The sequence below is a fragment of the Tursiops truncatus genome, chromosome 13 (assembly GCF_011762595.2).
Source record: "Tursiops truncatus isolate mTurTru1 chromosome 13, mTurTru1.mat.Y, whole genome shotgun sequence".
Lineage (NCBI taxonomy): Eukaryota > Metazoa > Chordata > Mammalia > Artiodactyla > Delphinidae > Tursiops > Tursiops truncatus.
In genome coordinates this window covers 21,898,709-21,920,997 of record NC_047046.1, presented here as the reverse complement: position 1 = coordinate 21,920,997, position 22,289 = coordinate 21,898,709, and the positions used below count along the sequence as shown (strand labels likewise).

The 22,289-nt window shown below is 46.7% G+C and overlaps 1 protein-coding gene across 1 annotated transcript in view; it reads right to left on the bottom strand.

The window, feature by feature from the left end:
- Positions 1-22,289, bottom strand: part of ZNRF3 (zinc and ring finger 3) — a 148,701-nt gene that overhangs the window by 38,433 nt on the left and 87,979 nt on the right. Inside the window, exon 2 of the mRNA XM_019950445.3 lies at positions 19,155-19,280. Within this exon, the coding sequence (XP_019806004.1) occupies positions 19,155-19,280 (126 nt within the window). The remainder of the gene's footprint in view (positions 1-19,154; positions 19,281-22,289) is intronic.

Genomic DNA, 22,289 nt, shown 5'->3' with positions numbered 1-22,289 from the left:
AAATGTTAGCTGATGATGAATTAAGGAGCAAGTGCAAAAGAGAGAGAAGAGACAACAAAAGCACAGGCCACAAAAGGAAAAAAAAAACTGGAGAATCTGGATTTCAACTCAATTAAAAAATGGGCAAAGGACTTGAATAGTCCTTCTCCAAAGCAGATATACAAATAGCCAATAAGCACATGAAAAGATGCTCAGCATCATCAATCATTAGGAAAATGCAAGTCAAAATCACAGTGAAAAACCACCTCACACCTCTTAAGATGACTATTCTACAAAACAAAACAGAAAACAAGAAGTGTTGATGGGATGTGGAGAAATTGAACCCTTGTACATTACTGGCGGGAATGCAAAATGGTGCAACTGTTGTAGAAAATGGAATTACCGTATGACCCAGCAATTCCACTTCTGGGTATATACCCAAAAGAACCAAAAGTAGGGTCTTAAAGAGACATTTGTATATCTGTGTTCATAGTAACATTATTCACAATACCCAAAAGATGGAAACAACCCAAATGTCCATCGAGGGATGAATGCATAAACAAACATGGTGTATACATACAGTGGGATATTACTCAACCATAAAAAGGAAGGAAATTCTGATACGTGCTACAGCATGGATGAAACTTAAAGACATTATGCTAAGTAAAAAGCATATAAAAGGACAAATATCATATGATTCCACTTACATGAGGCACCTGGAGTAGTCAAATTCATAGAGACAAAAAGTAGAATGGTGGCTGCCAGGGGCTGGGGAGAGGGATGAATGCGGAGTTAGTATTTAACGGGTACCGAGTTTCAACTGAAAATGAGAAAGTTCTGGAGATGGATGGTGGTGATGGTGGCACAAAATGTGAATGCACTTAATGCCACAGAATCGCACACTTGAAAATGCCTAAAATGGTAACTTTACATTATGTATATATTGAACCACGATTTAGAGAGAGAGAGAGAGAGAGAGAAGGTTCAGGGTAAAAAGAATTAGCGCCACAGGGAAGGGAAATTAGAGCCCTGTTTGTGTTTTACGTTGGCCGGGCAGGTTCTACCAAGTACCACTTTAGTTCAATCATGTAAAACTTCTCTGGGATTTTACATTTTAAGGCCTCTGATACGTTGTTTTATTCCTCTCTTTTACTTAAATTGCCACAGAATAGCAATTTACAGCAACATCATAGAAATGTCCAAACTGGGAATCTATTTCTAGGCCTAATCACATCCTGGTTCCCTCTGCTGGGACCACGTGCCCCTCCCCTCCACTGTGTGTTCCTCTTTTGCACACCTCTTGACACACTCCCTGGAAATGCCTTCCCTACCAAGGGGATCTCCTGTCTACTAAAACCACACAGCCGGGTCAAGTTGCTCTTTCTGACCCACCCTGGGACACACCAACTACACACCAGCAGGCTACTCCTGCTGGCCCCACTCCTGGCGTTTCCTCCTGCATCCCTTTCTTACCCCAAACCCACCCATTCTTGAAGGTTCGGTTTCACCTCTTCTGTGAAGCCTTCCCTTGCTAACACACCACAGACCCAGAAAGACTTTTAAGAGAAAGCAATGTATAAGCAAAGACCTGAAGGAGTCTGTCCTAATTTTCTCCCCATGACGGCCCTGCAGTGCCCAGAGGGTGGTTGGAGCCCTGTGGACACCCCGAAGCTACCTCTGTAGATCTAGGGACCGTGGCAACCAGGGCAAAGGAGTATGTGGGAAGCTGTAGTTCTGAGTCATCAGGTAAATTTAACATCCTGTACACATCCGCATCTTAAATGACAAACTCTGGCCCAATAACTGAATAAACCTTCTTGGTAACAAAAAAGAGTAATTGGCTCCCTATACTATCACAGCCACAGAACTTGGACAAACAACAGAACTGAATTGGAGAATCAATTTCGAGCGGTGAGAGACATCCAATTCTCCTAATCCTTCTATTAAAGCTGCCAACAAGGATAGTCGTTAGCATAACTGGTGAAAAACCAATAACCTTCTTTGAAGAACTGCTAAATTCAAGTCAAGAGCCATCACCAATGCACTCTCCACCTGCCATCCCACGCCCATCCCATTTAGTTCAGTCCTGAGAACACACAGAAAGAAAACGGTGCTCATTCGTTCAGCCTTGAAGTACTACGCCCAAGTTAGGCCTGACACTGGGGAGAAAGGAAAGACAGAAAACCCAAAAGGTTCAAGTGAATCAAGAACCCTAACCTCTCTTTCCTAGTTTCTTCAAGACACGTGCCTGACACCTAAAAGGGCCAAAGTAAATCACACCACCATTAATTTCTGCATGTCGAGGTAGATAAAGAATCTCGAGCGAGTTGGCTCAGAACCTGGAATGAGGGAAGCCATCACCTCCAGGAGCATGCACTCGGGTGAACAGCTATCCCTGGACCCCATGGCCACGGCCAGACTCTGAACAGCTCAAGGTCTCCAACTCCCACTAGTAAGAATACAATTTGGAGCATGTACTCTGCCCACCAAACAGGACATGGTGATGATGACATTTTTTAATACACAGAACTTGTGCCATCCTTGCATGTCCTTCCTCATCATCTGAGTGTGCAAACGAGAGAAGTACCATTTCAGATAGTTTTGTAAAAAGGAAAGAGATACAGTTTTTATAGAAGGGGCAAATGAGCAAGAGAAAAAGAGGAGGTACGATCAAAATATTACAAAAGGTAAAGACAGGTAGCAAATTAACAGCTGGAGAAACATCCAATTTCCCACACATGCTCTAGCTCAGGAAGCTCAAGGCAGAAATTAACATCTTGGGCCGCAAGTGAGGGGGGCAGGCTTGACATTTGAAAGGTGAGCTCTCAGAGGACATTCACCTTTTACTTCCAGCATCACTGTACAGCAGCCCTCCCAGATGGTTAACACTGATTCTGTCTCTCCAACAATGTGAGAGGCTCCACTCCTCTGCATTATTCAACAAACAAGCAAAGATGAAAGTCAAACCTGGAGGTGAGGGGTAGGGTGACTGCTCTGGCATCCGTGGTCCTGGAGGAGTGAGCAGATACCCTCCTCACCCTGGCTCTGGGGACAGGAAGCCAGGGTCACCTGCCTTGACTCCATTCTCTGCTGACCCCAAAGGCTAACGGAGAAAGTCCCACATGGCCTGCCAGTCCCATGACCTTCCTCAGTCCAAGCCTCCTCTTCCTTCCCCTCTCCTACCCCCAACAAGGCCACCTCTCTTCCAGTTATAAGGGCCTTAGGCTTTGTTCTTTCCTTCAACTTCAGAAAGGCTCCCAAAGGCTCACCACCTGTAATCTCTACATCCCATCCAAATCTAGCCGGGGCACGCGAGACGGGCCTACACATGCACTCGCCTGCCCTGTGCACATCCACACGCTCTGCTGAGGGTATTTCTGCGAGGCTGCACAGCCTCACTCGGCAGAGGCAAGGTTTTCCTCCTGGCAAGCGAGGGTCAGAGGCCTGGCTCGGAGGAGCTGCTTATTGTGTGGCCGCCTGGGGCGGGCAGCTCAAGCGCCGGGAGGGGAAAGGTTCCCTTTGAAGCACATGGCGCTGAGCGCTTCCCAGTGACCATGGAAACAGGCGCAGTGGGTTCCCAGCCTGAGAACCAGGGAGAGCAGCCATGATTCAAACACAAAACACACACTGGGTCTGAAAAGCAGAGACAGGAGGGGCTGGGGTGAGGGGCAGGCGGCTGAGCTGGCAGGAACTGAGCGGCTCCCTGGTAGGAAAATCTGGCCAGTGAAGCCAAGCAGGTTCACAGGGTTTCCTTTTCATTCCCGAGGCTTTCTTCTCGCTCCCGTCACTGCCCCTCGGGTCCTATTCAGCACCTCATCAGATCAGTAGAGCCGGGCCTTTGGCTGGCCTGCTGGCGGCGGGGCCTGGAACCGGGAGGGAGGTGATCAAAGGGGCCGCTGGTGCAGCCACCACCCTCCTCCCGCCAGCCCTCCCGCCCTCCTCGGATGAGGCCCTGCCAAGGTGATCCAGTGGAAGCCACTGGGGGAGGGCAAGGAAGAGAGGGAGTTTTCACGTCTGCCGTTCTGTTAGAAGAGACACAAAGCACAGCTTGAATGGAGGAGACATGCCACTAGCAGGTCAGAGCAACCTCCTTCTGGGATGTCTCTGCTCTTAAACCAGGAGACCCAAAAGCCACCTAGAATGATGCACTTGGGGTGCACGTGGATGCCCAGCCCCCCTGAGACATGCTACTTCCAGGTCCTCTTTCATAGCTGTCCACCTCCTAACCCTCGAGATGGATGACGTTACACTGAAAAAGTTATCTGAGATGCTATGCCCCGTCTCTTCAGCGTTCCAATTTAAAAGGGGAGAAAAAGCTATCGGGGATTTTTTCAGCAAGGAAGAGGAAGCTATGTGATTAGAATCTGTTAAGGAGGAAAGATCTCTCCCTTACTGATAAGTATCTTTCCTCTCGGGTCGGATGGATCAAAGTCCAACAGCGTCCTACTGGGCACAGGGCCAGGGACAGTGAGAGAAGCGAGCCACTTCTCGGCCAGGCCTTGTCGCCACCGCCGAGCAGGGTAGGCTCTGGCCCTGACCAGCAGCTCTTGAGGAAGGCAGTGTTTGGACAGGCCTGTAATTTGAAAAGCCCATGAGGTGCGTTCTCCCTCGCTTACCTTTGTTGGGCTGCCAAAATATTTACTTGACTTCTTAACTCTAAATCTCTGAAACACACCTGCATTGCCTAAAACAGGCAATTTTCTTATTTTCTCTCATTCATAGAAGAGAGCCCAACCTCAGCAGAGATGACAATAGCACAGAGGGATAAAGAGGGTGAGGGCCTGGTAAGAGATGCAGCTTTACACAATACCACCTTCTTAACATAATTCAATGCTTAAGAGATGGGTGTATACTGCATTTGTCTTTTTTTTTGGTGGTGATGGGGGTTCGTTTGCAGGGCAGTGTGGATAGCTGAAAGCAATTCTACAAGTAATCCTTTTGCAAAACAAACTGACTACTTTGACCTTTAGGGAAGAGTCCATTTCCATGTCAAGTAAACATTCTGTGTGGTAGCCAATTGCATCCAGTCTCCTATCTATCGGATCGATGGATGGATCGATCTATCCATCTCCACATAATCATGATATAAAAGCTAACTGCACTGTAATATGAGCAGAGGAACTCAAGACTATATAACAGGAAAAATGGGGCGCTTGAACAACAAACAGTATTTGCAGGGTCTTAGATGAATTTCAGATGCTATAAATGACACAGAAATAACTACAAAAACTTTTCTCCCTTTTCTCGGTGCTTCTGGCCCCATGAGAAAGAACTTGGGAAAAGTCTCAGGTCTAGCAGGCATGAAGTCACTGCACCACCAGCTCCTCTGTCACGTGTGCCCGTCTATCAGCTCCCATTTCTGCCGGGTGCTTTCTGATTGCCAAGGCTGAGTGAAGTCAGGCCTTCCAGACAGGCTGTGGGTTACGGCTAGAACTCAATGGAAGGTCCCTGCACTGCCTGTTGGTGCTGCTCTTAGGAGCACAGCATCCTGGTCGATGACCCTCAACCCCGAAGACCGTACCTACACTCTCTTCTGAGAACAGGGGTGTGGCCATCAGTTAGGGGGAATTATTTTCACAGTCTGGTGCTCATCAGTAAACCTTTGAGAGAAAAATGATTTTAGAAACATTTGAAGATCCTGAGTGTTCTAAAATGGGACCTTTGAGCTATTGTCTTTTCAAAGGCACTAACAGCACAGCAGAGGTGGGAGCCTTACTGACAGCTGTCACTCGCCTACGTCCTTTCTGTAGCATTTGGCTCTTCTTTTCCCTTTATTTTGATAGACTGTCTTGTCTTCCCTACTTAAACCTGACAGAATATAACCTTAAACCCTAAAGAAATCGGGTCCCTAACTCTGGTCAGCAGGAGTACCCATATTCATGGGCATTTGCTGGGATTCTAGGAAGTGGCAGGCCAGTCTCTTCCAAAACCATCATTAGCTAAAAAAAGGAGAAGGCTGGGCAGTAGCTCTGCTGCCTTTCCATATATTTAACCCAGCCATTCAGCTACTGAGCTGGAACTGAAGGAGTCCTCACCACTGCATGCCCCGTGCTGGACCAGCCACCTGCCACAGGATACGTGGAGACTGTAGTGGCTCAGATGACCCCGGTGAAATCAAGGGATCTGGAGAGCAGCTCAAGACAAGGACTGGCGATGAAGAGAGACCAGTGCTTCCTGGCCCTCTGTTAGCTTTAAGCTTCTGGAAAGAAAGAGAATAAATTCTTTATTACAAATCCCAGAAGGGCTTTAAATATACGACCATGTAAAATACCACACTAAAGATGACTAGTGGGTCTCAGTGAAAGAATGAGCTTTCCATCCTGTGATAAACCACAATGGAAAAGAATATGAAAAAGAATATATATATATATGTATAACTCAATCACTTTGCTGTACAACAGAAATTGACACAACGTTGTAAATCAACTATACTTCAATAAAATTAAAAAGAATGAGTTTTCCAATGGTTTCTTAGGCATGACACCAAAAGAAAACAGATCAACTGAACTTTGCTGAAATTTAAACTTTTATACTTCAAAGGACACTAGCAACAAAGTGAAAGAAACCCCACAGAATAGGAGAAAATATTTGCAAATCATGTGTCTGATAAGGGACATGTATCTAGGATACATAAAGAACACTTACAACTCAATAATAAAGAGATAAATTATCAATTAAAAAATGGGCAAAGGATCTGAAGAGATATTTCGCCAAAGAAGATATACAACCCTTCAATAAGCTCATGGAAAAGATGTTCAACATCATTAGCCATCAGGGAAATGCAAATCAAAACCACAATGAGATACCACTTCATACCCACTAGGATGTCTGTAATCAAAAAGACAGATAATAACAAGTGTTGGCTAGGATGTGGAGAAATCATACACTGCTGGCAGTAATGCAGAATGTGTGGCCACTTTGGAAAACAGTCTGGCAGTTCCTCAGAGGTTAAACAGTTACCATATGACCCAGCAATTCCACTCTTAGTTATTTATCCAAGAGAAGTGAAAACCTATACCTACACAAAATCATGTACACAGGGACTTCCCTGGTGGTCCGGTGGTAAAGAATCTGCCTTACAATGCAGGGGACACGGGTTCAATCCCTGGTCAGGGAACTAAGATCCCACATGCCGTGGGGCAACTAAGCCCGCACACCACAACTACTGAGCTCGTGCACCTCAACTAGAGAGCCCGCGCACCACAACTACAGAGCCCATGTGCCCCGGAGTCTGCGCGCCACAACTAAAGAAGAGAAAACCCACATGCCACAACTAGAGAGAAGCCTGTGCGCCACAATGAAGAGCCCGCGCACCTCAACGAATATCCCGCATGCTGCCACAAATGTCCCGCATGCTGCAACTAAGACCTGATGCAGCCAAAAATAAATAAAATAAATAAATAATAAATAAATCTTAAAAAAGAAATCATGTACACAAATATTCACAGATTATTCTTAGTAACCAAAATGTCCATCAACTGATAAACAAGCAATAAACACACAATGAACTATTTGGCAATAAGAAGAAATGATGTACTGCTGACTGCTGCTTGCTGCAACACGGATGAACCCTGAAGACATAATGGTAAACAAAAAGAAACAAATACAAAAGACCACGTTCTGCATGACTCCATTTATACGGAATGTCCAGGATGGAAGGGAGATAACGGCTCAGTGGTAAGGGGTTTCTTTTTGGGTTGATGGAAATGTTCAGACATCTGATAAGGGACTTGTATCTAATAATATTTAAAGAACATGAAAATACTAAAATTGATTGTGGTGGTAGTTGCACAATTCTATGAATATACTAAAAACCACTGGGCACTTAGAGAAAAAGAAGCCTTCATGTGGGAACAATCTGATCAGTCATTTCTGTTCTATTTCTGTATAGAGTCCAATCATCTATTTCTTGAACAGAAATGGGTAGAAAAGTTTTGGTGGTGAAACAATCTTGGGTAACCGAAAGTTGAAATAGGCTTAGTAGTTGGTTTTAACCACAGTATACATTTCCTAATAAAAATTTTGTGTGCGTGCTGGAATGGAGTGAAACTTGAATATGGCAATTACAATAATGAACAGATTCTGAAAGCAGCTCCCCATGCTGACAGAGTTGGGGCAGGGTTATGATATACTCACTAAGTGGGAGAGGATGAGGATTAACTAGGATTCCCTGCTCTAAAGAATACCACAAACAGGCATTTGCTTTGTTGATTTACTGATGGATTAATTCTTTTAAATGTGTTCGCAAGCATATTTCATTTAACTCTGGGACTGTGTTCTAAGACAACAAAAATTAAAACAGTGTGGTATTGGCCCAAAAAGGGATACAGAATTTGACAGTAGATAGCACAGGATGTGATTCTGTTACAGAATTCAGTAGAACAGAATATATTTTTTAAAAGGAGGAAGATACATAAAATGAAGGCAATGACAACTCTGAGAAAGAGAGAGACTCTACTTAGCCACTCCCTGATATTACACATCAAAATAAATTTTGAGTGATTTAAAGGTGTAATATATTAAAACCAGTGATCACAGAAAATGTAGAAAAGGCAAAAATGATTCTAAGCTTGCAAGGGAGGGAAGAAAATAATTAAGTTTAAAAGCAATAGAAGAAATCATGAAGGAGTGATGACTGTAAAATTTTAAACTCCTGCATGCCAAGAGAGCTAAAACAAAAAAAAAATTAGTAAACAAAAAGGGCCAGTTTAAAAATATTCCAAAATGACAAGGAATTAATACATTGCTATAAAAAAAAAACCTACATTAAGATCCACACATAAATGAACAAGGGACCAGAATAGACAATTCACAAGAGAGGAAATTTAATTAGTAGATGGAAAAATGCTTGGCGCTTAATACTTGCTAATAATCAAAGAAATGCGAATGAAAACAATGAAGTACTATTTTTATCTTTCAAACTAGTAAAGAAACATTAATGATAACAGTCAATGTTAGCATTGTTTCTGTGGAAAATGGTTCACTCTTACTTCACTAGTGGCAAGGTAAACTGAGGGAACTTTCCTGAAAAGCAATTTGTAACTGTTTGCACCAAGAATCATTTAAAAAATGTTCATATCCTTTGATCTATAATCTCCTCCTGGAATATTACCATGAGAGAATAATTCAAAGAGGGGAAAAAAACCCCAAAAGCCCATCTTACATAAAGAAAGCTTTCAGTTTGGTTTCTTTGTAAGGATTAAAAATAAAACAGAAGCAATCTAATTACTGAACCCTGGGGGAATGGTCAACTACATCACGGTATGTTCTATTGTCATGTTATGCAACCAATAAAATGATAGGTTATGAAGATAATAGCAAACTGGTAAAATGACTAGCATATGTTATTAAGTTTGAAGAGGCAGAACAGATGTTCATACCTTCATAATAATTACGTTAAAAATCAGACTTGTGTTCCCTGGAAGACAGGAAAGGAATAAACCAAGATTGACAGTACATGTGTTAAAGGAGCAAAATTAAAGTTGGGTTTTTTCCTTCTATTTTTAAATTCTCCATAGTTAATTGTTTCATGCAACAAATATCTACTGAGTGCCCACTATATGTACGAGGCACTGTTCCTGGCACTAGGAATATGAGAATTACACACTTAAAAAAAAAAGACAAAGGAACCAGAAAATTTGTTAGTTACAGAAACAGTAAAATAAGTTAATGCTATAAATTTTGGATATACCTTTAAAATTAGGGGTTAAGATTAGGGGTTATAAAAATGTTAAGATTCTAGGGCTCCCCTGGTGGCGCAGTGGTTGAGAGTCCGCCTGCCGATGCAGGGGACACGGGTTCGTGCCCCGGTCCGGGAAGATCCCACATGCTGTGGAGTGGCTGGGCCTGTGAGCCATGGCCGCTGAGCCTGCGCGTCCGGAGCCTGTGCTCCACAACGGGAGAGGCCACAACAGTGAGAGGCCCGCACACCGCAAAAAAAAAAAAAGTTAAGATTCTAGCAACTGAAACTCTAAAAAAAAAGGAAAAACACTAAGAAAATAACTCATTTTAAAAGCCAATCTACTATGCTTACAAATAGATGAAAAAGAAAGCTTTTGAAGCTAAACGCTTTAAAATTTGATTAAGAGCAAGCCAAGGTAACAAAAGTTCCTTGCATATTCCACATTCTTTTCTCTGAGGTTAAGTTAAAAGTTGATACATTTGTGAACATCTATCAGCAACCGGGTAAGGTGTAATAGTGAAGGCCGAGGGCTTTACACATGCCAAGAAACAGCCAAAGTTCTTCAGGCTGACTAGAATTTTATTGCATCCAGCAGTGCATAGAACTACTGGAATGTGTTGATACTCTTTTATTATTTTTATAACTAGCAAAAATGATGCAGAATTTAAAGGATTTCAGTATCCCAATTGTTTAGACTGCCTCGAACTTAAAACAGCACAGAAAGTATTAGAACACACAGCCCGAGGTCTGATTTGGAAAATAAGATCACCAAAGCTGAATGCTACTTTTTATCAAATGAAATATGGTGCTTTCTGTAAGGGGAACAAACACGAAAGACAGAGGACGAGGCAAAGAAGTGGCTTTTGTCTGCAGTCTGAGAAGGTCTTGTGACCAAGGTTAGCAGACAAGATCTGGCCAGGGGCTTCCCTGGTGGCGCAGTGGTTGAGAGTCCGCCTGCTGATGCAGGGGACACAGGTTCGTGCCCCAGTCTGGGAAGATCCCACATGCCGTGGAGCGGCTGGGCCCGTGAGCCATGGCCACTGAGCCTGCGTGTCTGGAGCCTGTGCTCCGCAACGGGAGAGGCCACAACAGTGATAGGCCCGCGTACCACAAAAAAAAAAAGAAAAAAAAAGATCTGGCCAGTATTCCCGTTCCTCCATGTCTTCACCCAATGGGTCTCTCCGCCCAGGTTGGGCACCCAGGCGCCCTCCTGCACAGGTGCAGCTCAAGTGCCCTAGACTGTGAGCTGGTCAAACCTTGTGCACAGGTTCTCCACGTAGATCGTTAACCAGTTACATGCAGTCACTGTCAAGACAGGCCCCCACCAAATCTGAAATGCCCCTGGACATGGCCAGAAACGCACTCGAGGGGCAGCCCGCTGCTGCTTATTTGGGTTAATTCACGCACACAGCCAGGTGCGTGCAAGACCCCTCTCTCTGAGAACAGTGAGCAGATGGGACTTTGGGGCTTATCTCCAGGTATAAGAGATTCAGGTCACCTGACTTGGGACTGGTACTATACATATTATCATGACTTAATATGTTAGGTTTTAACTTCGGTTATTATTCAAAATGGCCTCTCAAAAGTCGACAAGGTCATCAACTGTTTTTGATGGTTTTTCTGCTGGCTCATCACACCAGTCCTAGTCTTCCAGGACAGCCCCATTTGTGGCCCCTGCTCTATTGATGGCCTGGCTCAATCAGAGGGGACAATGGCCAGAAGGAGTGTAGTGAGCCAGGCTTCCCCCAGGCTGGGGAGATGGCCATCAGCCTGTGCTCCTTGGGTTGGCAGAAACATTATTTGTTCTGTTCACTCGCTCTATCTTCAAAACTCCCTTAAGTCTTTCAGAGGATTTCAAATAATGGTTTCAGTTAGCCTTTTATAGCTGAAAATGTCTCAGACCTAGTTTAAGAAAAAAAAAAAAAAGTCTTTTGCTTAATATAGCCTTTTAACCAAGAGGTTCCTGGAAGATTTAGGCATAGAAGAAAAGCATCAGATTAAAAGTTTGTGACTTTCAAATCAGACACATGACCTTAGAAGAAAAGTGGGAGTCCCCAAGTTTTCCTTTTTCCATTCATATCATGTCAATCTTTTCCTCCTGATCCGATTTCTTTCACTAAGTTCCTTTCTTGCTTTCCTTTTTAACCAAAGATGGGAGGTATTTACCCAAGTACTCCTTAAAATAAATCTGAAGAGCCTTCCAAACTTCCTCTCCAACCAGAAACCCACCTCACCTCAGGAGTATGTTTAGAGAAGGGAGGAAATTGATATTTGTTGAGTATTCACACACTCCGAGAACTCGACACACATCATTTTTTTAATTGTCACAACTATCTTTACAGAGGGCAATATGGAGAAACAAAGACCAAGAGAGGTTAACTAGCCTAAAGTGAGGAGCGCAGAGGACCGCAGGGAGCCCAGATCGTGAAGCCACGCAGCATAGTTGCAAACCGTGCTCCCCGCGCTCCTCACGTGGAAACACAAACGTGCTCTAACACTGCTCGTGCACTTCAACGAACACACCACAGGACACCAGGAACCTGTCTCTGTACTGGAGGCCAGCAGGGCAGAGAAGCAAAGGATGAAGGAAGAAGTGGAATTTAAGGTCTTCTTAGGGAGAGAAAACGTGTCACAGAAAGACAGGAATTCTCAATGGTGACACTACTGACATTGGGGCCAGAATGTTCTTTGTTGTAGGGGGGCTGGCCTATGCCTTGTAGGGTGATAAGCAGCAGCCCCACCCCCATCCTCGCCTGGATATTTTTATCTGAAAACCAAAAATGTCTCCAGATATTGCCAAATGTCCCCTGGGGCGGTGTGTGTGTATGTGTGTGTGTGTGTGTGTGTGCGCGCGCGTGTGCGCGCACATGGGCGCACACTGTGTACACCCCCAGTCGAGAACCGCTGCAATAAGATGCCTTGGGTAACATGCTCTGGGAAGGTGTGACACAGGTAAGTGTCCCAAGCACAGGTGCTCCCAAGGATACCACGGCAATGAGCTGTGGGTAGTCACAGTACCCTGAGCTCAGGTATGTGGCAAATATCACACTCACTTCCCTGCCTCAAGAGGCCAATGCCTGTGATGGGGGCAGCTGCTCTGAGACCCTGCTCCAGTCAGCCACCACCTTCCTTTCAAGTCAGACCCTAAGATTTTAGTCCCACCATCGCTCTTGAGACAAAGCGGGGAATCTCATTCTCAGGAGCACTAGGCTGGGCTCAGCCTAAGGGCCGGGGCACCCAATACTGCAGGAAATACCCATCTGTGACCAAACTCTGAACGAGAAGGGCACGACGAGCCCCCTGCCCCCTCCACCGCCCATCTCCAGAACTTTTCCACCTCCTCCTGAAACTCTGGCCCCGTTAAACTCTAATTCCTCATTCTCCCCTTCCCGCAGCCCTGGCAACCACCACTCTATTTTCTGTCTCTAAGGATCTGACTACTTAAGTAACAGTACTGTGAGTGCTGAAAGAAACTGAAGGATAATAAGGGAGGGAAGGAGGGAGGGAGGGAGAGAGGATGTGCACCAAGAGCTGCTAATTTGTGTTTCCAGCCACGCGTGAACCTGACATACACTCTCTCCCTGAGGTGCCTCGAGGTTCCTGTCTCCTGAGGTAGAAATGGGCAGAGGGGTTCAGGAACCATCCCAGGTCACATGGATTAAAGGGTTGGAACTGGGGTTTAAATTCAGGTTAGTTTGATGACTAAACCCCAGTCTTAACCATTATGTGTTCCCTCTCCTCCCAACCATCCTGAAAATATTAAATTCCTTTGATTCTGTTTTCTGCCTTGTGGTCACTTTGGTCACTAAGGTCTTTGTTCTCTTTGAAGAAGTTACCTAGACACTCCGAGGGCTGGATGTGGGTCGGTGGAGTGAACGCAAGGGTTCAGTTCTCCACTGACCATGCCCCCACCTGCCACCGGGTTTCGCGCTGCTCATCAGAAGAGCCAGGACTGCCGAGCCGCTCCCCTGCCTCACAGGCACAGCGGTTCCCGGCAGTGTCCACCTGCCGTGCGCTCGGCCAGGCTGCTGCTGCAGGTGGAAACTGGAGAGGCGAGATGAAGAGCCGGGAAATCTTCCGAGATGGAGACGAGATCGGGCCCGTCTAGGGTGGTTTGGCCGTAGACAAGCCAGGAAATCTGAAGGTGAACACGAGGTGTCCTTGGCAACGTCACAGGCTGGAGCCTCACCAAAGCGTTCAAGAGACTTGACGTCTGGGCCCATTCAGCTCCAGAAGCACCCACCAGCAGAGTAACCTGACCCTCCCCTCTCCCACCAGCCTAGACACACTGCCAAATGAACATCCCCACAACCTTCAGTGGCTCCCAGCTTCCTGGGGGATGAAGATGAAACTCCTTCATCCGAAACCCTCTTCCTGCCCCAGCAACTTTCAATGCCCCCTGAGGAACTTGCTCCCGTTCTTCCCGCCCTCTTCCTGGAGGTTATGCGCCCGCCTCAGAGCCCCAACCCCTCCGGCACTGGGGACGTGCTTCTCCTCACAACAACCACTGTCTGTGCCAGCGACTGGCCCTCGGTTCAGGGCAAGAGGAGGTGACTCTTGCCAGCACACAGGAACCAGAGCAGGCCCTTCCAACTGGCGCCTCTCTGACCGACCTGGGATAAACTGAGGCCATCGTCCAGCTGCTTGTGAGTGCACATGTGATTGGGTGACTGAGGGAGCTGCTTGGGGACGGTAGCCCAGCACTGCCCCCACCAGCTTCCTTCTGGAAGGCACACCTTCCACCCACGCCGCACACATGGCTGGGCAGTCGCAGTGTACTCCCAGCCCCGGATCACAGCTGACCAGACTACAGGTGAGCACCTGATCCAAGATGGGCCACTAAATCCCTTTTCTGGAATCCTTTAGACTTGAAACCAAGAGCGACAGCCCAAGGGATATTGGGGTGCTGTCCCCGACCAAGGAGGTGGGGGGTGGTGGAGAATATCGCAGATTCCCAGAAGACCTAAGCCCTGCGGTCGGCGGTTCCAGAGGAGCAGCAGCACACCCAACACAGGCTCCCTGACGACACACTCAGGAGCTTCCAGAGCAGATTCCCCTTTCGGCTCAACACAGCTCAAGCACGGTTTCTATTCAATGCGACCAACAGTCCTTGCCCAGCCAGTGACTACTGAAACGCATCCGATTTTTATCTAGAAAAACCGGCAAAGGCAAAAGGAGGCAGGAGGAAGAAACCAGCGCTGATGCGGCGGCGTGACAGTCCTGATCTCAGATCTCGGCTCAGCAATTGGGAGCCGTTGGATCTCAGGTTAGGTTGAGATCTCCTCATCGTTAAGATGGGAATCTGGACACGGTCCCAGAGTTGGCCTGACAATGAGAGGAGACGCTGCTCGGAAAGCTCTCGGCATTCAGCGAGCACCCACCACACGAGGGCTGCTCTTACACTATTTCCGGGCGTCCCCCGAGAGCCAGGCTCTGTGTTCAGGGCCCCTCGCAGTACCCCCAACACAGTGACAAGGGCAGCATGAGCCCCAAGAACTGAAGTGACCTTCTCGAGGTCACTCAGCCAGAGCTGCATCTCTTTGACCTAAATCCCTTGTTTTTCTTGTCTTTCTACTAACTTTCTGCTCTCCTCCTAAGGACTGGCAAGAGCCAATATCATGCCTGTTGTCCACCCTGCCCTTTAAAACCATCCCTACGAGTCCACTCCAGCGTGGGGTGTGAGGGAGAGAGGCTGGTTTTCTTCCATGTTTGGTGAATCTGGGCCAGGCGGGCTGTGTTAGATCTGAGCACGTCTTGTGTGTTCCCTGCCACGAGGCTCTCCATGAGGTGGAAGAGTCATAAGAACCACGGCTATTAAAGTCAACCTTCCAATGTCTTACCAATCCCGTAAGATGCTTAAATAATAAACACTGTTTGAACTGAAGGGTTAAAATGCCTGGGGCATAAACACAGACTCCTGCACTTTGCGGATGGTTTAAGACCCTTACTTTCAATAACAAGCTGCTCAGTAACGTCTATTTTTTTCTGTTTCAATTTCCGAGGACGTAAACTGTTGCAGGTTAACAGAGACTTTCAAGGCCGCACCTAGAAATCCCCAAAAACTAGAATGTCAAGGGGAGATTTTTAATATGATACAGAAGTTCAAAATGTTAGACAATCAAGGAGCCCAGAACAGCCTCTTCACATGAAGTGGAAAAGAAAGGCCCAGAAAGCGGAAGGGATTTGCCCGGGGCCTGGCCTGGTGCCCTGGCCTGCTACGTTCTGGGGGAGCTCACCCCCACCCCAACTCTGCCCCCCTAGCTGATCTGACTGTCTGCCCTGCCTCCTCCAGAATCAAAAAGATTATAAGGCGGGGATCATAAATCATTTTTCTCTCATGAGTTTATAGTGTTCCTTTTTTGGAGTTCAAAAGCACTTAGTAATAAACGGAGGTGATGAGTTTATGTCTTTCCCTTTTAAAATGAAACTTTATTTGAACTCCTGGAGAGGCATTTACGTTTTCTTAATTTAGGACATTCCTCTGTTATTTTCCACATTTCACCCCATGGCACTTTCTGTGGGCAGGTGGGTGATGGGGGTAGGTGATGGGGGAGGGAGAGGGGTCTGCGTCTGCCCCTCCCCCTTCTCCCCCAGGCTCCTCCAAACGCCCGACAGCACCCCCACCCCCCACCCCGGTCTATGGTTTTCAACAAGTCTCAACATCTACACGGAGGAGTCCCTCCCCCACCCCCACGGGGACCTGGCTGTAGCGTCTTCCTTTTGTGCTTCTCTTAGCTGCCCACCTCCTTCTTGCCTTCACCACTAAGGGCAAAGAAAGTGTAGAAAACCATGCTGTGTGTCTGCAGGTGAGCAGGCCACCCATGAGGACCACTTTGCTCTTCCTACCCTAGCCTCTTGCCACTGCACTTGGGGGCTCAGAAAGAAAGAAAACAGTTAGCGAAGTTAATAAAATTGAAGCTGAAAACAACTACACTTAAGAACAAGGTGAGAGAGCAGAAGAGAGGGAGGGAGAAAGAGGAAGAGGAAGGAGAGGGAGAGGGAGAGCGAGAGGGAGAGGGAGAGGGAGAGGGAGAGATGCCTGACTCTTTGTACCTCCTGTACCAACCCAGGTTTTAAGCAAACGCTAAACCGTCTTGCTTTGTCTGGCCCAAGCGCGTTGGCTAATGATTTTATTCAGGTGTTAAGCCAAATTTCAGTAATTAACCACATGCAAATATGACCTGGCCACCACCACAGCCTCTCCAAACAGAAACATGTTTCTCCCAACACGGAGAAACATGGAGTGGGGTGCTGCTTGTTAGCAGGTACAACCGTGCGCTTAGCTCCTGGGCCCCTGCATTCAATAAATACTTGGTGAATGAATAAACTCAAGAAATACTTAATGAGGCAATATATGTCGAGGGTTTTTATTCCCTGTGGCTTCACAGGCCGGCAGGCCAAACCATACAGAACTCTTCAAGTCAAACCACTACATGGTTGTCCCAGGCGGAGGAGGAGCAGTTGGGTTCTCTGAGGGACTTCATCACCACTAGGCCATGGGAGAACATGGGGTGTCTCCGAGGGGCCCTGTTCCAACCCATTTACAGACATGACAGACGCGTAGGTGGAGACCCACTGGAGTGGGGCAAACAAAATGAAGCTGAGCTGCTGAGCCCTGCACAGCAGCAGCTTAAGTACAGGAGAAAATATTCTATTAGGAGAGTGCTACCTACAAGGAAAGCACTGTTCCTAATCTTTGGATGGAGCTGGCATTTCTCCTAGGAAAACACTAACGTATTCTCAAGGGGGTCACTGCTCTCCGAGCATCATTAGGCAGCTCTGGCCAACTATTTAAACGATGAAGTATCGGGGCCTGGGCTGCCTAAAACACATTGATTCACCTTCGGGAATTATAAACCAAATAGGTAATAGTCCCTGTGGTTTTGTTTTTTTTTTTCTTCTCCTTCTATAAAAGGGCAGGGGAACTTGACAAGTGGTCGGAAGCTACTCAGAAGACAAGTGGGACACAAACATCACAGATTAGATCCATGAGGGTCTCCTGGGCCAGAAGTCTTTCAGGAGACACCGGCTGGGACAGCTTTGACTGTGGGAAAGGCTCCCTACATCAAAACCACCTCTTCTCTGGCCTGAATCTCCTCAAGAGGTCAGAACCAGGACTGTTTTCCCCCCAGCTGTCTCCCCATGATACTTAGAACAGCAGCTTCTGAGAATATAAAAAATTCCCAAGCAATAACACTACCCTTAGGATATACTACCTTTTCTCCAACCAAAATTCTAACAACTTTCTCCAAACCTTTCCCTTTAACAAAATGATCCAGTTTAAAACAGGTTGTTGGGACTTCCCTGGTGGCACAGTGGTTAAGAATCCACCTGCCAATGTAGGGGACACGGGTTCAAGCCCTGGTCCAAGAAGATCCCACATGTTGCGGTGCAACTAAGCCCGTGTGCCACAACTACTGAGCCCGCGTGCTGCAACTACTGAAGCTCACGCCTAGAGCCGGTGCTCCGCAACAAAAGAAGCAACCACAGTGAGAAGCCCGCGCACCATAACGAAGAGCAGCTCCCGCTCACTGCAACTAGAGAAAGCCTGCGCGCGGCAACAAAGACCCAATGCAGCCAAAAATAAATAATTAAAAAAAAACCAAAACAGGTTGTTATCTGTCATATTTTAAGATCATTGACAGATGGTTTTCCAAAGTAAATGTATTTCTGTCTTTTATCTTATACTGCAGCCAGAGGTAATGCTGACCCTTAAGGCTAAGAAAGTTTTTTTTTTTTTAGTACTTCTAAACGGAATATCAATAGCCAATGGCAGTGAACATTTCTGGAGAGCTTTCTCTGCTAGACGTTTGTATCTCATCTCACCTGCTAACCATCCTATGAGGTAAGGTCTAATACAGGACCACAACTGCTATGTGCCATTCTGAAACTGAAAAAGCTCTACAACCCCAGAGTCTATTCAGAACTTACTTGGCAGCGAAACTTAATGGCCCTGAACTCATTTGGAGGCACAGCTGCCCTGAACTAACACGGGGCTATTTAGATTTTAGTTGTCCCACTTAATGTGAATATCCATGTAGTTTGCTACACAAATATGCATGTGTTTCGTTCCTGAGGACGGCCCCACGTCTCCTGGGAGTTCCTTAATACAAAATATGTGCATCTTAATACCTTTCTAAATGCCCCAAATCTCAGAATTCTGAAATATCTGGCCCCAAGGGTGTAAGATAGGGATGGTGAATCTCTATTATCAACCCAGTTCACAGAGAAGAAACTGAGACTCCTCAAGGGGAAGTGGCCTGCCCAAGGCCACACAGTGGGCAGGGTGGAGCCCACTCTGAGGCTGGCAGCTGCCATCAGAGTCCAAGCTTCTGGGTACCATGGGGGGCTGCTCCAAGCCATGACTTCAGCCAGGAAAGAGTGCTGTGTCAGCAAGGCTCTTCTCTGTAACCGGCTGTTTGAGGAATTGGGGAAATAAGGGTGTGGAGAACACCAATCAAAACGGGAGCAATTCAGAGGGCCTCGTGCTTACCTTGCCGAGGACAGTGAGGCATGGTTTCGGGTCCAGTTCTGGTTGTTCCAGCTTCACCACTCCTACCCAGCCATATTCATACAAGTCCTCTTCATCATTGTTATTACACAGGCCCAGTGGGTGCATCTAGGAAACAAATGGAAAGAAAACTTCAGTAGGCAGGCTGCAGACCTGCTTGACTCCCGGTGTGCACGTCTCAGACTCAACAGTCAAAAACAACTTCAAAACTTAAAGTCATATGGGCGGGATGCATTTTTCAACCCATTGAGTGGATCCTATTTCAGTACAATGAGCTGAGCCCTGGGGAGAACACAGTAGAGCCACTACAAATAGACTTCACAGATGCTTTCTCACTGCTTTGTAAGCAGTGGTTACCTAAGGTGGACACCACCCAATGGGATGTAGGAAAAGAGAGAGAGCGTAACTCCCACATAAATCCCGGTCTAGATGGCTGTGAAATACCATAACATTCAGTGGCAGCTACAGAGGAGACGAGCTAGGTTAGCATCCAAAACTATTTGGCTTCCAGACCTTAACAACACATCTACTTCAACTGATGCAAGAGGACCTCGAAACACATTCAGGAATTTATGGAGAGACCATTAGACATACAGCGGAATCACCAGGATAATTAACAGGCTGTTTAAAGGCTACCCCTGGTTACTGGAAAATAGACGAAATTCTTTGAGGTTTCTTCAAAATTTGCAAAACACAAAATCAAAGATAGGTAGGAGAGCACTGTCAAATTTTTACTAGTAAAAGTGCATTTAGTGGAAGCCTGAACACAGAATGGTACTACGGCTTGCGCTCACAGTTCTAGTATTGAGTTTTATCAGACCCCAGAATCCCTAATAACCATCTGAGAAGAGGAAGTCCTTGTGGATAAACCTAACCTACCGAGACGTGAAGGAGTCTAGCACGGTGCTAAACTCTTTAAATAGCTGGAAGAAATATGTCTTTAGAGTCATGGCATATTAGAGATACAAGAGACTGAAGAATCCACTGTGTTAGCCAGAATAATGGCCCATGAGACATCTATGTCCTAATCCCCAGAACCTGTGAATACGTTACCTTACAAGGCACCAGAAACTTTATAGACGTGATTAAGCTTGACATCCTGGATTACCTGGGTAAGCCCAATGTAATTGCAAAGGTCCTTACAAGGAAAAAAGGGAATCGTGGAAACAGAAGAGATGTGACCAGGGAAGCAGGGGTTGGAGTGATGTGCTCAGAAGATGGAGGTGGGAGCCATGAGCCAAGGAATGCAGGCGGCCCGCCTCCAGAAGCTGGAAAAGACAAGGATTCTCTCTAGACCCTCCACAAGGAACGTAGCCCTGCTGACCCATTTTTGACTTCTGACCTCCAGAACTATGAGAGATTAAGTTTGTGTTGCTTTAAGCCACTAAGTTTGTAGTAACTTGTTATAGTAGCAAATAGGAAACTAATACAACCTCCTTATCCCCCACTCATTTTAGGATGAGAAGTTCAAGATAAATAGCTTTTCCAAGACAACACAGCCAGCAAGTGGCTGCCCCTGGGGTGGCCTGGCCCTTGAATTCACAGTCCAGTACCTTCCAACTCCACTTGCTTAACTTTATTGTCCCTTCTTCTGAGAGCTGGTCACCTGACTGGGGAGAAAAGACTAAGAGGTACAAATCTCTGTAAAGAAAGGCTGCCTGCCAGCTCTGAACTGGGTGGTGTGGGAGTGTAATGTGAGTTTGGTGCAGGTGGCCAGAGCTGCAGCTGAGCCTTGAGCTGAGCTTCAAAGGGAGAGCTGGACGGGTCCGGGGCAGGGGAGAGGACGGGCGGCCATCCACACCCGGGGACGAGGAGCTGAGGGATTTAGGGGGAGAAGAGAGGCTACCTGAGCAGCATGGAGGGACACAGTCGACACCAAGAAGAGAGAGACAGGCTCAAAAATCAGGAAGGCATGTGGACACCAGGACAGCACCACAGGTTCTTTGGAAAAGCGGCGCACCAAGAACAGTAATTTGAGGCAGGCGGGTTGCACCTTCTGGCAATGGTGGCCCTGGACTGGAGAGGATGAGTGAGCGGAGGAGGGGAGGGAGCAGCCCAGAGGGCAGAGATCCTTGGCAAGTCGATGGACCCACAAGGAAGGGTGAGCGCCGCAAGCTCAAGGGGTGGTCGGCAGCTGTCTTCGTAGCAGGCACAGGATAACCCTGCCCTGGGAATTGCAGGACCTGAGATGGGGAAGCCTGCGACATATGATTTTTGCACCAGCCCTCAGGCTCGAAGAGTCTGCCCAAAGGACCAAGGAGGGTCCTGCAGTGCAGTGGATGGCACAGCCTCCCTCCAGCTGCCCCTGAAAAACTCAGCCCACTCTAGGATGTTCGATGGTTATTAAATGATGAGCGGCTTGAAATGCAGATCTCCAACTGGAGAGGATGGGCAAGGGCAATAAGCCAGTCGTGCCAAGAGCCAGGTACTTCTGACCCTCCAGGAAGTGGCTCCCAGCCGGGCTCAAGTCAGCTTCCTGAATCCCAGGTCAAGTCACGTCAATGGTAGCCCCTCTACTGACACTTTTCTACAGTGTTCCGTGATATTTTTAACCTGGCCATGTGCCTTGGAGGTTTCCAGAGGGAAAGGTGCTTTTTGTTACTTACACCTATATAGGGTTTGGTCAGTGATAGAGAGCTGCGTCGAGGGAAGCAGAGGAATCATGCAGGTCTAAGACTTTGTATTAAACCTTTACTGAAGAAGGAAGCCAGATGTAAAAGGCCATATATTGTATAATTCCACTGATATGAAATATCCACAACAGGCAAATCCATAGAAACAGACAGCAGCAGATTAGTGGATGCCTGCCTGGGGGAGGGGGAAACGGAGAGTGACTGCTTAATAGGTACAGGAGACCTTTTACGGTGATAAAAATGTTCTGGCATCAGATGATAGTAACAGATGGGTGACCATTGTGAATGTACCAAATGCCTCTGAATTTTATACTTTAAAATGGCTTAAGTGGTAAATTCTGTATCAATTTTACCACAATAAATAAGTTTTTAAAAAAAGTCCCAAGAGTCAGGGACTTCCCTGGTGGTCCAGTGGGTAAGACTCCACGCTCCCAATGCAGGGGGCCCAGGTTCGATCCCTGGTTGGGGAACTAGATTCCGCACA